The sequence below is a fragment of the Rana temporaria genome, chromosome 2, assembly GCF_905171775.1.
Source record: "Rana temporaria chromosome 2, aRanTem1.1, whole genome shotgun sequence".
NCBI classification, from domain to species: Eukaryota; Metazoa; Chordata; class Amphibia; order Anura; family Ranidae; genus Rana; species Rana temporaria.
In genome coordinates, this window is record NC_053490.1 from 439,435,749 (window position 1) to 439,450,580 (window position 14,832).

General features: G+C 41.2%; 1 protein-coding gene across 1 annotated transcript in view; it reads left to right on the top strand.

Annotated features, from left to right (window-relative positions):
* The window catches only part of PITPNA (phosphatidylinositol transfer protein alpha), a 109,101-nt gene extending 95,051 nt beyond the window's left edge, over nucleotides 1–14,050 (top strand). The window contains 3 exon segments of the mRNA XM_040338389.1: nucleotides 4,286–4,408; nucleotides 9,753–9,819; nucleotides 12,147–14,050. Coding sequence (XP_040194323.1) covers nucleotides 4,286–4,408; nucleotides 9,753–9,800 — 171 coding nt within the window. The 3' untranslated portion in view covers nucleotides 9,801–9,819; nucleotides 12,147–14,050.
* The last annotated feature ends 782 nt before the right edge of the window (nucleotides 14,051–14,832 follow it).

The window sequence follows — 14,832 nt, forward strand, 5'->3', positions numbered from 1 at the left end:
AATATAGTATTGCACTTGTAAGGGCATATAAAACGTGAAAAAAATCCAGTCGACTAATGTGAACGCCCGTCCTTCCCAGGTTTGAGCAGCGCGGTGACGTCAGCACGTCCCTCCCTCACAATCTGACATCATACTGGGGCACGGGCAGCGTGCTCACTCACCGCTTAAATATTCATCTAGAATCACACCTCGATCTGAGCCTTAGGCGGGCAGACTCAAAGATCTCCATATCTCCCGCTAGAACTTGTGGAAAGAAAAATGAAAAACTCCACCAATAACCGATCATAGGAAACCAACCTCAATAATAAACTGGGCCATTAATGAAGCCTCCCCCCCCCCCCTCCGCTCTTTTGTGCATGCGGGTAGGGGCCGTTGTCAGGCAGGCTCCAGTCAGGTACCAGTGTGGGGTGGGTGAGGCCAGGTGGTGCAAGTGGAGGGCCCCATGGAGAAGGAGGTCAGGGTGGAGAAGCCCCCTTGCTCTTTCTTTCTGCTGCTGCTGGAGACCCTGGTGGAGATGGGACACAGGCTCATCTACCCCTCCTGGCACTGCTGGACAGGTGAGAGCTGGGAGGACTGGTGCTTCCTTAGGTGTGTGCGACGCTGCCCCCAGCCTGTCCCACTGCCCCCCACCTGTGACACTGCCTCCGACCTGTCCCACCTGTTGACCCTTATTAGTAAAAATTAAAAGAAATGTAGTTTTATACCGCGCTAAGTGCAAAATTAAGTATATATACTGTATAGCAGCAGCAATTATTCCAAATGACATAATTAATAAGTGCAAGTGTGTATAAAAAAATGATTGTGCTAATAACGCACAAAGTGCAGTGCATAAACTCTAAATGGCAAAATATATTGAACATACAAATCAATCAATAATGTGTACACAAAAAGTCCTTGTGATAAAAAATTACATATATGAAGTCCATATAGAATTGAAAAATCAATTGTAAAAATCCACCACCAAATAGCCGTGCAGAGCTTCAAGTAACACGTCACACCCAGTGAGCAGGGATGCTTACCAGATGGTGTGGACCACCTATTGCTAGGATGGTCAAACAGGCAGGCAGAATATCACTTTGCGGGGTATAAGGCAAGAAATCCTCTGGAAACATGATGATATTGGGGCCAAACCCTCTATAGAAACCACATTCAAATGGACTGCAGCAGGATCAATACGACCTGGTTTATCCCCTCAACCTCCTCTTTGTGGGGTGTGGTAATTAGTAGAATGATAATCATAAGATTCTTTTTCATAAGGATATTCCCTGCCATATCAACATCGCACATGATACTGTGCTGTGTGTGAAATACCTCCTGTGTAAAAAAAAAAAAAACTTGTGGCAAAAAATAGATCTTCAAAAGACCAACCATGTCCTTAAAAAGTTATTTTGGGGTACGTACTTTTCAAATTGTAGTCATTTTGTGGCTGTTTCCACTGTCCTCCAAGATGTGATGGATAGTCTGGAAATTAGATGCAAAATGTATGCCCCTTGCAAACCTAAAGGGGCTTCTTGGATTTTGGGCCCCTCTATGCAGTTAGGCTGCGAAAAAGTCTCATATGTTTGATATCCCCATACTTGGGAGGAAAATAGAGCGTGTTTTTTTGGGGTGTAATTCTAGGTATGCCTATGCTGAGTGTGGGGAATATCCTATTAAAAGTGTAAGGAAAAAAAAAGTCTTTCTTCAAAAAATTAAATCTTCTAGAGACTAGATTTGCCTCTAATTTAATACATTCGAGGGCCCACGTTGCAAATGTTGTCATTTTGTGGGTACTTCTTCTGTCCTAGCACTTCAGGGCCTCAAAAAATTTGATAAACTGTTGGCACTATATAAATCCTGAATAATAATAATAGATTGGAAATCAGATGCATTATTTATGCCCCTTCAAAGCCTGAAGATACTCCATGGATTTTGGACCACTCTATGCATTTAGGCCGCAAGAAAGTCTCACAACAAAGTCTATGCATTATTAGTCTAACTTGGGTTCACATACACAGTCTCTTTGGTTTACAATCTTGCTCCACTTGAGCTAAATTTAAAGAAAGCTAAGTGATGCATGTATGTTTCAAAGATACTTATGAGGAAAGTGATAAGTAGTGTATAAGGCATTTAGCTGAATTGCTAATCTTGTTGTGTTAGTCTGTCATCCCGTACATCTCTTGAAGGCAGTGTCTAGTGCTTTACTCAGACTTCCATAACTATTATATAGATCAACTTTGCATGCTTTGAATGGAAGAGCAGAATAAACATTAACTTCAGAAAACCTGAAAAAATTAACTCCGTAATTCCAGGTACATAATAGAGTTAATAGATAGTAAAGGCAATGTATAGTGGTTTTGTGTATATTTTAATAAGTTTAGGAGTAAAAAAAATTATAGCTCAACATTTTTCTTTATTTTAGCAGTCTGGTTAATATGAAAAATCATATGTAGTAAATGTTTAACCTGCCTGCTAGAGCGTTTCTTATTCTGTTCAACCAGGTTTGTGATCTTGGAATCTCCTTCACATCCATTGCAGGAACACAGCTTAATCCAGAACACACTATTGGGTAGATTCACAAAGAGTTAGGCCGGCTTATCAGTAGATAAGCTGACCTAACTCTGAATTTACGCCGGCGTTTGTTTAAGTGTATTCTCTAACAGAGATACACTTAAACATATCTAAGATAGGACGGCTTGCGCCATCCTATCTTAGATTGCAATGTTTTGGCTGACCGCTAGGTGGCGCTTCCATTGTGGCCGGCGTAGATTATGTAAATGAGCTTTTACGACGATTCCCGAACGAACGCGAGCCCGCCGCAGTCGATTAACATTGTTTCTGTAAGGCCTTAGGCGGCCTAAAGTTATTCCACCTATGAGGTGGAATAACAATGTTAAAGTATGGCCGCCGTTCCCGCCGCGAGGTTCGAATTTTTTACGTCGTTTGCGTAAGTCGTCCGCGAATCGGGAGTTACGTCGTTTACGTCCGCGTCTAAATCAATAGGCTCGTACGGCCTACTTAGCCGCAATGCGCACTGGGAAATGTAGTCGCCCGGCGCATGCGCAGTGTCAAAAAACGTCAAACGTGAGGTCAAGCCTCATTTCCATACAACACGCCCCCCTCCAAGTCATTTGAATTAGGCGCCCTTACGCCCGCTCGTTTTAGGCTACACCGCCGTAGATTAGCGGGTAAGTAGATTGTGAATCACTACTAGCCTAACTAATTACGGCGGTGTAGCCTAAAAAGGCTAGGCTAGGCCGCCCTAAATTTAGGCCAATGTGTGTGAATCTACCTATTTGAGCCTGCTGATTGGACAGTAATTGAGCAGCAGCACAGTGACAGTCATCATTCTGCTCTCTCTTCTTTTTAGCATGTTAACTTGTCAGCACATGGAGCAGAATCTGACTGGGTTTGCACATAAATTAATGGTCAACTAACGCAGCAAACCATGGGGCTAAAAAATTAACAAAGCTAAAAAAAAAAAAAAAAAAGATACTTGAGCTGCTTTGCCGTGTTTTTCAATCATAGGGCTGCCGATATGCATGCAGCTCAGTAATGCACAAGAAATGTATGCATATGCATGACACCTGATGTTGCACAACATAATGGGAATGGGAGGCTAAAGTCCTCTTGTCAAGCGACTGCTGGGCTCTGAGGAAGAGGTCTCTGTCACCTCAAAACGCGTCAGCCAGCAGCAACGCACCTCGCCACCCCCCCTACAGTCTGGAGTGTGGTTTGAGGGGTACTTCAATATCGTTTGACAAGCCTTTTATCATTCTTTGTTTGTGAGTAGTTTTCATTATTTTATTATTCCATTAAAATTTGCCAAACGGTAGTACACGAGGCTGGTGCGCCTTTCTTTCTCCCTTTTTGTCCTCTTGTCAAGTGCCCTATGCTGGGAAAGTATTTTTCCCCAACAAAACTTGTTTTTTTTTTACTGTAAAAGCAACCCTGCCACTATAGTAAAGTTCCCCAGAAGGGGCTTTTGTTAAAGTGTTGACTTTTCCGGTGTCGACACTGTTCCGTTCATCAGAAATCATACCCTGAAGTCCACAGGCAAACCAACGCTTTTGGGATTGGCAATCTCCTTGGTCTCTCCGCTCTCACTGGTTCCTCCTACTGACTCCATGTCATTACAGGATATTCATGCCACAAAATAGTTTTTCTTTAATTGCTGCTAGCCTTTACTTCACAGCACCGGCCACTTTAAAACAAATGTTATTTTTGCAGCTTTAACCAAAGCTTGGGTTTTGTGAATTCTCATTTTTCTTTGCTGATGTTTTCTTATATTCATTATCATTACCAGCAAGAGAGGCGGCTGTTTACAAACTTCCATCGACAGCTTTTCTGCTGGCTGGATAAGTGGGTGGAACTAACAATGGAGGACATTCGCAGAATGGAGGAGGAAACAAAGAAAGAACTTGATGAGGTTTGTATCAGCTGATCGGTGATGTTATTTCTCTAACAATTTAAAACATATCGAGTCTGTCCTCTGGTTCTCTTGTGTTTTGTCATTCCTTGAAATGAAAGCTCCACTTTAAAAAAAAAAAATCTACAATCCCCCTCCTGCACCTTCCAAAACCACTTCATAGAAGGATTTTAACGTGACTCTAAACCAAAGAACGTAATGTAATATGTTGCAGCTTACCATAATATGGTGTTTGCATTTCTTTATTGTTTTTTTTAGGCTCTTTTTTTCGGTTTTGTTTGCAGCTAGTGATCCTGCCATTAACATACATCCTGTCCTAGGGTGACCACACTTGCCCACCGAGCCAAATATGTGTGGGAACAGCGTCCTCACCCTAGACTCTTTCCTTGTAGATAGCAGATATAAAAAAGTGCCTTCAATGGTATTTTGACAGACCAAAAGTGATCAAATAAGATAATGTCATTGTTAAGGTTTGCATACACTTTAAGTAATTTGAAAAGTGCCTCCTTTCTTTTTAAGGAACATCTAGAAACTTTAATTATGCTTAAAGAACTCGATTTTTGCATACTTCGTTTGGCCATTCTGGTCCTAATGAACTATGTTCCTCACTAACCTGTGAGGCCGCTGGATGTGCAGTAAAAACTGTAGGTAGCTGTGGCTACATACAGCATACCGCACTGTTTCTCATGCAAGCCGAGACTTCCCTTCTCATACCTTGAACACAGAAGCGTCTATCGCAGCAGCGTTTAGAGCAAGCGATGTGTTCTATCAATGAATTAATAAAGTGACTCAAGCGCTGATATGAATCCGAAATTCAACCAAGGGATAAAGAAATAAAAGATAAATAAATGGTAAAAACCGCAACCAACAAATGTGCTCTGACACTGTACAAAATGTAAATAAATGAGTGACGGTGCGCTAAAATCAACCTTCTATTATAAACCACAATTGATAAAATAAACGTGATAAAAACCAACATATGACATATACAATATTAAATAACTAATAAATGTGCAGATTCAGTTAGAAAAATAAACTCAAAATGTCCACAAAGCTGGTGTAAATTGCCTGATGAGATGCAATCACTGAAAATGTCCCTGCTGTTTGAATGTAATCCTATTCAAAAACCAGCTGGTAAAAGGCTTTAGGTGTTTCCACGTTTGTTCCCTTCTAGGTTGCCTTGTGTGGCGTGGCTCTCAAATAAAACATAAAAGGGAAACCATAGCGCAATAAGCTAGTGCTGTTTGCTACATCTGAGATGTAAAGAGTGTGACTCTCATTCGGTCATATGACCAGCGCGTTTGTACGATCAGATACAGTAACAGACTCCTCACTCCGTCTCTCCTATGATAAGACACGATGGGTGTCGGGGAGGAGCCAAGTGATGGGTGTCGGGGAGGAGCCAAGTGATGGGTGTCGGGGAGGAGCCAAGTGATGGGTGTCGGGGAGGAGCCAAGTGACGGCACCCATCTTGCCTTATCATAGAAGAGACAGAGTGAGGAGTCTGTTATTGTATCTGATCGTACAAAAGCGCTGTTCATATGACCGAATGGGATTCACACTCTTTACATCTCAGATGTAGCAAACAGCATTAGCTTATTGCGCTATTGTTTTTTTTTTTAACAGGATTATATTCAAACAGCAGGGACATTTTCAGTGATTACATCTCATCAGGCAATTTACACCAGCTTTGCAGACTTTTTGAGATTAATTTTCTAACAGAATCTGCACATTTATTAGTTGTTTCATATTGTATATGTCATCTGTTGGTTTTTATCACGTTTATTTTATCAATTGTGGTTTATAATAGAAGGTTGATTTTAGCGCACAGTCACTCATTTATTTTCTATCAATGAATGCAAAGCTTCCTATAACTGGCTGAGTCAGAGAGGCAGGGCAAATGATGTCACGACCTCTGACTTAGCCATTCAGAGTAAGCTTTGTACTCATTGATAGAAAACATTGCTTGCTCTGAGCGCCGATAGATCATCTGCAGGGAGTTTATATGCAATGCTGGTTGTTAGTCTTTTACTTTCTGATTGCCTGTAATTAGACTTGGCTTCCACAATTCAGGTTCTCTTTAACCACTTAAGGACCGCTGCGTGTAGATATACGTCGGCAGAATGGTACGGACAGGCACATCAACGTACCTGTACGCGCCTGCCTTGACGTGGGTCGGGGGTCCGATCGGGACCCCCCCCGGTACTTGCGGTAGTCCCGTTTGCTGTGGGAGCGATCCGGCATGAGGGGGCAGCTGTTCGTTTCTGGCCACCCCCTCGCGATCGCTCCCAGCGAATCGCCTTCCGCCTCTGCGTGTGTAATGTAAACACAGGCAGAGGAAGTGATGTCATCTCTCCTCCTGGCAGTGTTTTCGTCCGGCGAGAGGAGAAAAGACATCACAAGTGAGTTGCACCAAACAGCACACTAACACAGGTACACATCGGCACACAAGTGACCCCCTAACCCCCCCCCCTGCCCCAAGTCACAGTGTCACTGATTGCAGTGATCATTTATTTACTGATCACTGCATTTAGTGTCATTTGTGACAGTAAAAAGTTGCAGGGCAGTTAGTTCTAGGCCCTAATAAAGGTTTAACCCCTTGATCGCCCCCTAGTTAACCCTTTCACCCCCTATTGCCAGTGTCACTAAGCGATCGTTTTTCTGATCGCTGTATTAGTGTCGCTGGTGCGGCTAGGTAGCCAGTTATTTTTTGAGTTTCGCCGCCAGGTTTTTATAGCGTTAGGTACCCCCATAAATGTTCTAAATAAAGGTTTTAACCCCTGATTGCCCCTAGAGTTAACCCTTTCACCAGTGATCACCGTAGCCAGTTAGTTATTTAGTTATTTAGGTTCTCCGCCAGGTTTTTATAAAGCGTCAGGTACCCCCATATATTACCTAACAAAGGTTTTACCCCCTGATTGCCCCCTAGTTAACCCTTTCACCCCCCTATTGCCAGTGTCACTAAGCAATCGTTTTTCTGATCGATGTATTAGTGTCGCTGGGGCCTCTAGGTAGCCAGTTATTTTTTGAGGTTCGCCGCCAGGTTTTTATAGCGTTGGGTACCCCCATACATTTTCTAAATAAAGGTTTTAACCCCTGATTGCCCCTAGAGTTAACCCTTTCACCAGTGATCAACGTATAAGTGTCACTGGTGGCGCTGGTTAGCCAGTTAGTTTTTTAGGTTCTCCGCCAGGTTTTTATAAAGCGTCAGGTACCCCCATATATTACCTAACAAAGGTTTTAACCCCCTGATTGCCCCCTAGTTAACCCTTTCACCAGTGATCACCGTATAAGTGTTACAGTTGACGCTGGTTAGGTAGTTTGCTGTTTATAGCATCAGGGCACCCGCCGTATATAACCGAATAAAGGTTTAACCCCCTGATCGCCCGGCGGGTGATATCAATTAAATTTTTGCGTCAGTCAGGGTCTGCGTCGCCCCAGGAAGCTTTAGGTTAGTGCCAGTAACGCTTACACCCACGCGCAAAGCATACACCACCCTTAGTGGTATAGTATCTGAACGGATTGATACCTGATCTGATCAGATCTATACTAGCGTACCCAGCAGTTTAGGGTACCCAAAAATGCATTGTTAGCGGAATCAGCCCAGATACCCGCTAGCACCTGCGTTTTGCCCCTCCGCCCAGCCCACCCAAGTGCAGTATCGATCGATCACTGTCACTTACAAAACACAACACACATAAAAATAAAAATATTCAATGGACTCAACATGCCTCTCAGCAATTTCCTTGGGGTGTCTACTTTCCAAAATGGGGTCATTTGGGTGGGAGTTTTGTACTGCCCTGCCATTTTAGCACCTCAAGAAATGAGAGCAGTCATAAATTAAAAGCTGTGTAAATTCCAGAAAATGTATCCTAGTTTGTAGACGCTATAACTTTTGCGAAAACCAATAAATATACGCTTATTGCGTTTTTTTTTTTTTTTTTTTACTAAAGACATGTGGCTGAATACATTTTGGCCTAAATGTTTTACTAAAATTTAGTTTATTTGATTTTTCTTATAACAAAAAGTAGAAAATATCAATTTTTTTTTCAAAATGTTCGGTCTTTTTCCGTTTTATATCGCAAAAAATATAAAATGCAGAGGCAATCAAATACCATCCAAAGAAAGCTTTATTTGTGGGAAGAAAAGGACGCAAATTTCGTTTCGGTACAACATTGCATGACTGCGCAATTACCAGCGCAGGGCCAAATTGTAAAAACACCTTGGGTCCTTTAGCTGCATAAAGGTCCGGGTCTTAAGTGGTTAACAGGGGTATGTAGAGACCCCTCTGTATTCTTTATTTTTCGGTTTAGATTTTTGTCTTACTGAAATACATTTAAGCCACCAATATGTTTTCTTTCCTTTGACTGTTTTATGTTCCACAGTGTTTTTTACTTGATAAAATACCTATTTTAAGAGCAAATATATTACAGTGGTGGCGTTTTCCGTTTCTTGCACTGCAGAGGCCTCACTGATGCAGGCAGTATAATTACCCTTTAGAGTTTTAGAAATGCTTATTTTATTATATAACTATGTATGCTGCTTCATGTCAGTTGAAACAAATAGGAAATTTCACTGGTGTAAGTTATTATTTTTCTTCATTTGGAAAAGTAACAACATATTAAACTGTGTTGTACATTAAAGGGGTTGTATAGGTTTGTGTTTTTTCACCTTGATGCATCCTATGCATTAAGGTGAAAAAACACCTTGCTGTCACGGGCCCCCCAGCCTCCCCGTTCTGCTTACCTGAGTCTGTTCACCTGCTCTGCACGTCCCCCAGCGTCCTCTTCTCCACGGAGTATCAGCATTGATTGGATAAATTGATGGCATCGCAACCATTGTCTCCCGCTGCTGTCAATCAAATCCAATGACGCGGCCGTCGGGGGGGCAGGACCGAGTCATACGCTCAGCGTCTATGGACGCGGAGTGTATGACAAGGGAGTGCGCCCACAAGCTAACCCCCTTGGGAGAGAGCTTCCCAGAGGTGGTTAGCTATTGCGGGGAGGAGCCGCGAGAGCCGCAGTGGGACCCCAGAACAGCAGGAACAAAACAAACTGCACAGTGTAGGTAAGTATGACATGTTTATTAAAAAAACTTTACAACCCCTCTAAATACTGAAAGGTTGCAAATACAGACTCGAGATAAAAACAACCTTACACGCCTTAAATTACACCTAGACTCTGGCAGCCGTCTCCTTCCATCAGTGCTCAACAAGTCAGTTATGAGAGATATCACCAATACAGAAAGCATTCTGTGACGTGGACACAAATCTACACCAATTATGATAAACATTCTGTTTCTGATCAATTGCAACTGGACTAATATGTGTCTATTTTAACCTTAGATGAGAGAGAAGGACCCAGTGAAAGGAATGGTGGCAGCGGATGATTAACACCAATGAATTGAGTTCAGTGAGTAGTGTCAATGTATTTTTGGAGGTTTTTGACTGAACAGGCATTTTATTTGTGCATAACATATCTTAAAACATATATATGTGGCTTGTACAAACTTGGCTGCCATGTTAACATTCCCAAGGCAAACCTGTTTGAAGGTGGGAACTAATATAGAACTGAAGCTATAACTTTTTCTTTCTTTTTTTTTTTGTGGACAGAGGTTAGACTTTCTATCAGGACTCTGTTGCTCACTGCCCTCCCATCCCTCTCGATGGGTAGCACTGCATAGGCAAAAAAAAAAGCCTCAGCTGCAATCCCAGTTTGAAAGCCTGAGTGCTTTCACACTGGGGTGCTTCACTGGCAGGGCTTCAAAAAAAGTTCTGCCAGCAGCTTCTGTGCAGCGCTTTTGGTGCGGTAAATACACAGCTCCTAGAGCGCCCCTGCCCATTGAAATCAATGGGCATTACCGCTGGTAAAGCGGCAATGTAGAGGGCGCTTTTAACCCTTTTTCGGCCACTAGCAGGGATTAAAAGTGCCCCGCTAGCGGCTAAAAAACACAGCAAAAACTACGGTAAAGCGCCACTAAAAATAGCGCCGTTTTACCGCCGATGTCCGGCACTGTGAGTGTGAAAGCACTCTGAGGGTTCAGAAGGAAGCGGTTTTAACGCTAGCAATAGACTGCATCATAGTTATGATTTTGCCCATAGTTTTACTTAACTACTTAAGCCCCGAGCCTCTTTCTGAGATTTGGTGTTTACAAGTTAAAAACAGTTGTTTTTTGCTAGAAAATTACTTAAACCTCCCAAACATTATATATTTTTTTTCTAACACCCTAGAGAATAAAATTGTAGTCTTTGCAATACTTTTGTCACTCCGTATTTGCGCAGTGGTCTTAAAAGCACACTTTTTTTTGGAAAAAAATAACTTTTTTGAATAAAAAAAATAAGACAACAGTCAAGTTAGCCCAATATTTTTTTTCATATTGTGAAAGATATTGTTACGCTGAGTAAATTGATACCGAACACGCTTTAAATTTGCGTTGTGGAATGGCGACAAACTTTTACCCTTAAAAATTTCCATAGGCGACATTTAAAAAATTCTACAGGTTGCATGTTTTGAGTTACAGAGGAGGTAGAATTCTTACTCTCGCTCTAACAATTGTGGCGATATCTCACTCGTGGTTTAAACACTGTTTTCATATGAGGGCGCTGCTAGTGTATGCGTTTTGTTTCTGCGCACAAGCTCTTCGGGACAGGGCGCTTTAAAAAAAATGTTTTATTTTTTTTTCTTATTTATTTTACTTTATTTATTTTGACACTTTAAAAAAAATATTGGGTCACTTTTTTTCCTATTACAAGGAATGTAAACATCCATTGTAATAAAAAGAAAAGCATGACAGGTCCTCTTAAATAGGAGATCTGGGGTCAAAAAGACCTCAGATCTCATATTTGGATTAAAATGCGAAAGTGACATTTTGACATTGCTTCCGCACTCTAGTGATATGGAGATGGGTGGGTGGGTGGGTGACCATCTTCCCCTCACTCGCCTCCATACACGGCAACCGAGAGGATTGCCTCCGCTACTGCCGACGGCTCCGGTAAGCAGCGGAGGGTACCGGAGAGCGGTGGGAAGGGGGGGACCCTCTCCCGCTGCCGATCAAAGTGATCTCACGGCGTATCCGCCGCCGCAGAGACCATTTTTATCTTATAGTGGACCGCCCGCTCAAAAAGAGGATACCGGGGTTAGGGTACCTATCTGCTACCATAACCCCCAACCTGCCAATACTCACTTTCCCCATGCGCCATACTTCATGTTTGACCGTGCCACCAACTCTCCATAACCTGAAATGCCAAGTATATTCAGATGGAGCAGCACTGTCAATGTGGGTACAAGTAGGTCCTGTGGTGGGCCACCCCTGAGCAGGCAAGGCAAACGAGACCCTTAAGGGCCTGTGTTACACACCCGTGATTGAACAGGCTTTGTGCTATGTTGATGCCATCAGTTTAACTTGTTTTTGAGATCATTCAGAATGCATTAACAGGTGTATTTGATTTGACCTGCTATAAGCAGGTTTTGCATTTCCATAGACTTGTAAAGGAATGCAAATTCCATCTAATGTGAGTAAAAGGGCTAATAAACTAAACTAACTAAAATAATTATTGGGAGAACTGTTGCCTCTCCTTTTTTCTCCTACCCTCTGCCTTTACAGAATTTGTGTAGTATAGGTGTTCTTCGTATGATGCTGTATAGTGAATGTTAGCAACTGTATTCCTGCATTGCAATAATACAAAATAAATGTTTAGTCATTTTTGTCAATTGTTACCTAATACACATTTTTCTTTCAGTTTTGGACTTAAAAGATAAACGGGAGGCCTCAGTGCTTCGGTCCTGATGGATAGCTCACTTCTGGATCAAGCTCCACTACCTGTTTTTTTCAGACAATTTGAACCCCCTTGTAGCTTACTCTAGGCACCCCTTAATATTGTGAGCTAGTAGTCCTATAACAAGCAAATGCTAAGATTCTCACACCTGTGTGATGAAGGAGATCATTCCTCAGGTGCATTGTGTATATATTGTATTAACAAGAGCCCCCCTGTCCTTCTATTTTGATTGTTCCAGAGTTTTCCATTGAGCTCCCAATAAATTTAAATGTCACTTTTAGGAAAGGAAGTGTCTTGTGAAAAATTGTGAAATACATAATTATGTTTTACTTTATTGAAACATGAATTGCTTTCAGTGGTCTTTATTTTGTTAAAGTAAAGGGGTACAATAACAAAAAGACAACAATCCTATTGTACATGCATCACTTTATTTAAGCAGGATAGCTCTGTATGAAGTCAAAGGGCTCCATAGCACAATTGTTTTATTTTGTCTTTGAAAATGATTGTCTTGACCTTGAAACTTCCAAGACTATTGCAAATATGATTATTTAATAATGTTATTTTGTGATTGACAATCTGAGGCTCTCCAACTGTTTAACTAAACTACCCATCATGATCTACAGTTACTCCACGTGGCTCATTTATTAAGGCAAAGTGCAGATGAATTAATATAAAGAATTTTAGAGAAAGTCTGTTCAACATTGGTTAAGACAGCAATTTCATTAATAATTTATAATTAATAATACTCTTCAGTTAACCCAAAAAACTAAAAGTTTTGAATGTTTAGCAGCAAATGTATTATTAGGCACGCTGGCTATTCGGCTCTTGGAATTCAGCCTGCCCTAGCACAGAGCAGTCACCAATAGTAAGCATTCATCTCTCATCTGACTAATCTATACTGAGTAATGTGAAACCTGATTGCTATTGGTTTCCCTATGTTAGTGGGCACTGCTGCTGTTTGTAGTTCCATTGTAAATTGTCCATAATTAGCGTCCTGGGCTGCTAGTACATTGACAAAAACTCAGTGGAAAGAATGAAAAAGCTGCAGAAAAATGGATAAGTATAATTTTTCATAGTGCAGCCAGTCCTTCCTTAGAAAATGAAAGCTAGCACAATCGATCGGGGTTCGTATCACCTTTTTTATATTATCTTTCGTACAATTTATTCATTTTTAAAGTTTACTAGATTTTTTTTAAGAACTACAGATATTTAAGATGGAAATTTAATAAAACACAGAAGAATATGATTAAAATTTTAATTTAAAAACTCTTGAACATGCTGGGGATTTAGATCAGCACTGCAGAGTCGCAGGTTGTTGACAGTTGTGGTTCATCGAGTATGTTATTAAATGTTAAAGGAGGATGAGGTTTCTCAGAAGTTGTGCAATAATTCACATTCCTGTTCCACTTCCATTCATGATTTTCTCATCTGTCCATCCTTCCCATTTACTAAATCGACCACAATTGAAGACTTTGATGTTATAATTGCAATATTACATGCGGCTCAACACTTTAACGTGTAGGTAAATGTTTTAGACTGTGTATAATGCAGAATTATTCAAAAATAAGAATTGTATGGAAGAAAAGATGACAAAATATGCCTATTTTAATAGATCTATAAAGTTATTTGTAAATGATAAATTTAACAACCACATAATCTACTAGTGAGTTTTTGTCAGTTTTTTTTTTTTTTTTTTTTTGTGAAAACTTGTCAATTAAGATTGTGATTAAAAGTGTTTGACAAATTAGCACAGTCAGCAGCATACTTGTTCTATATTTTTCAGCTTAACATGCTGGAACAGTGATTTTTGCACTTTTAATCTAGATTGTATGTTGGCTGTTGAAATTATTAAAGTGATTGTAAAGGTTTATTTATTTTTCTAAAATAACAAACATTTTATACCTACCTGCTCTGTGCAGTGGTTTTGCACAGAGCAACCCCAATCCTCCTCTACTGCTGTCCCTCAAAGGCAGTCTTGGCGCCTCCTCTTCAAGTTGCTTGCTATAGGGGCACGTGGGCTGAATCTCCAGCCACGCTGTGTGCGTCTGATACACACACAGTGCAGCACAGCCCTGCCCCTCCTCTCTGCTCACAGGTTTTGATTGACAGCAGCACAAGCCAATGGCCCCCTCTGCTGCCAAGCCTCCTGTGAGAGAGGGGAAAGAAGAGCAGCGCTGCTCCACACATGCACAGCGCTGGATCAAGATCAGGCTCAGGGGTGCTAATAGTATAAGGCTTTTTATCTTGGGGCTGAGTTCCGGCAACATTAGGTATAGGTATCTGCCCCCCCCCCCCCCCCCCGAAAGGTGCCAAATGTGACGCCGGGGGGATCCAAAAAGCGGAAGTTGCGTTTTTGGGTAGAACTCCGCTTTAATGCAGAGAATGCATTATGGTAAAAAAGCACTTTTACCTTTACAACCACTTTAGGCAAAGGCTAGATGTTCCACTCCCCATATGACAGTGCTTGCAATAAAACTAGTCATGCTAGTCCAGAACATATAGTATCTGCCACTCACCTTTTAGAACTGCAATACAGCCCTATTAATAGGCTTTTAACAGCTCAGTTATCTTTCATGTACTGTAAAATTTAACATTTAAATTCTAGTTTGTTTAATAAAAAAAAAAATAATAATTTAAATCTTCCTTTACT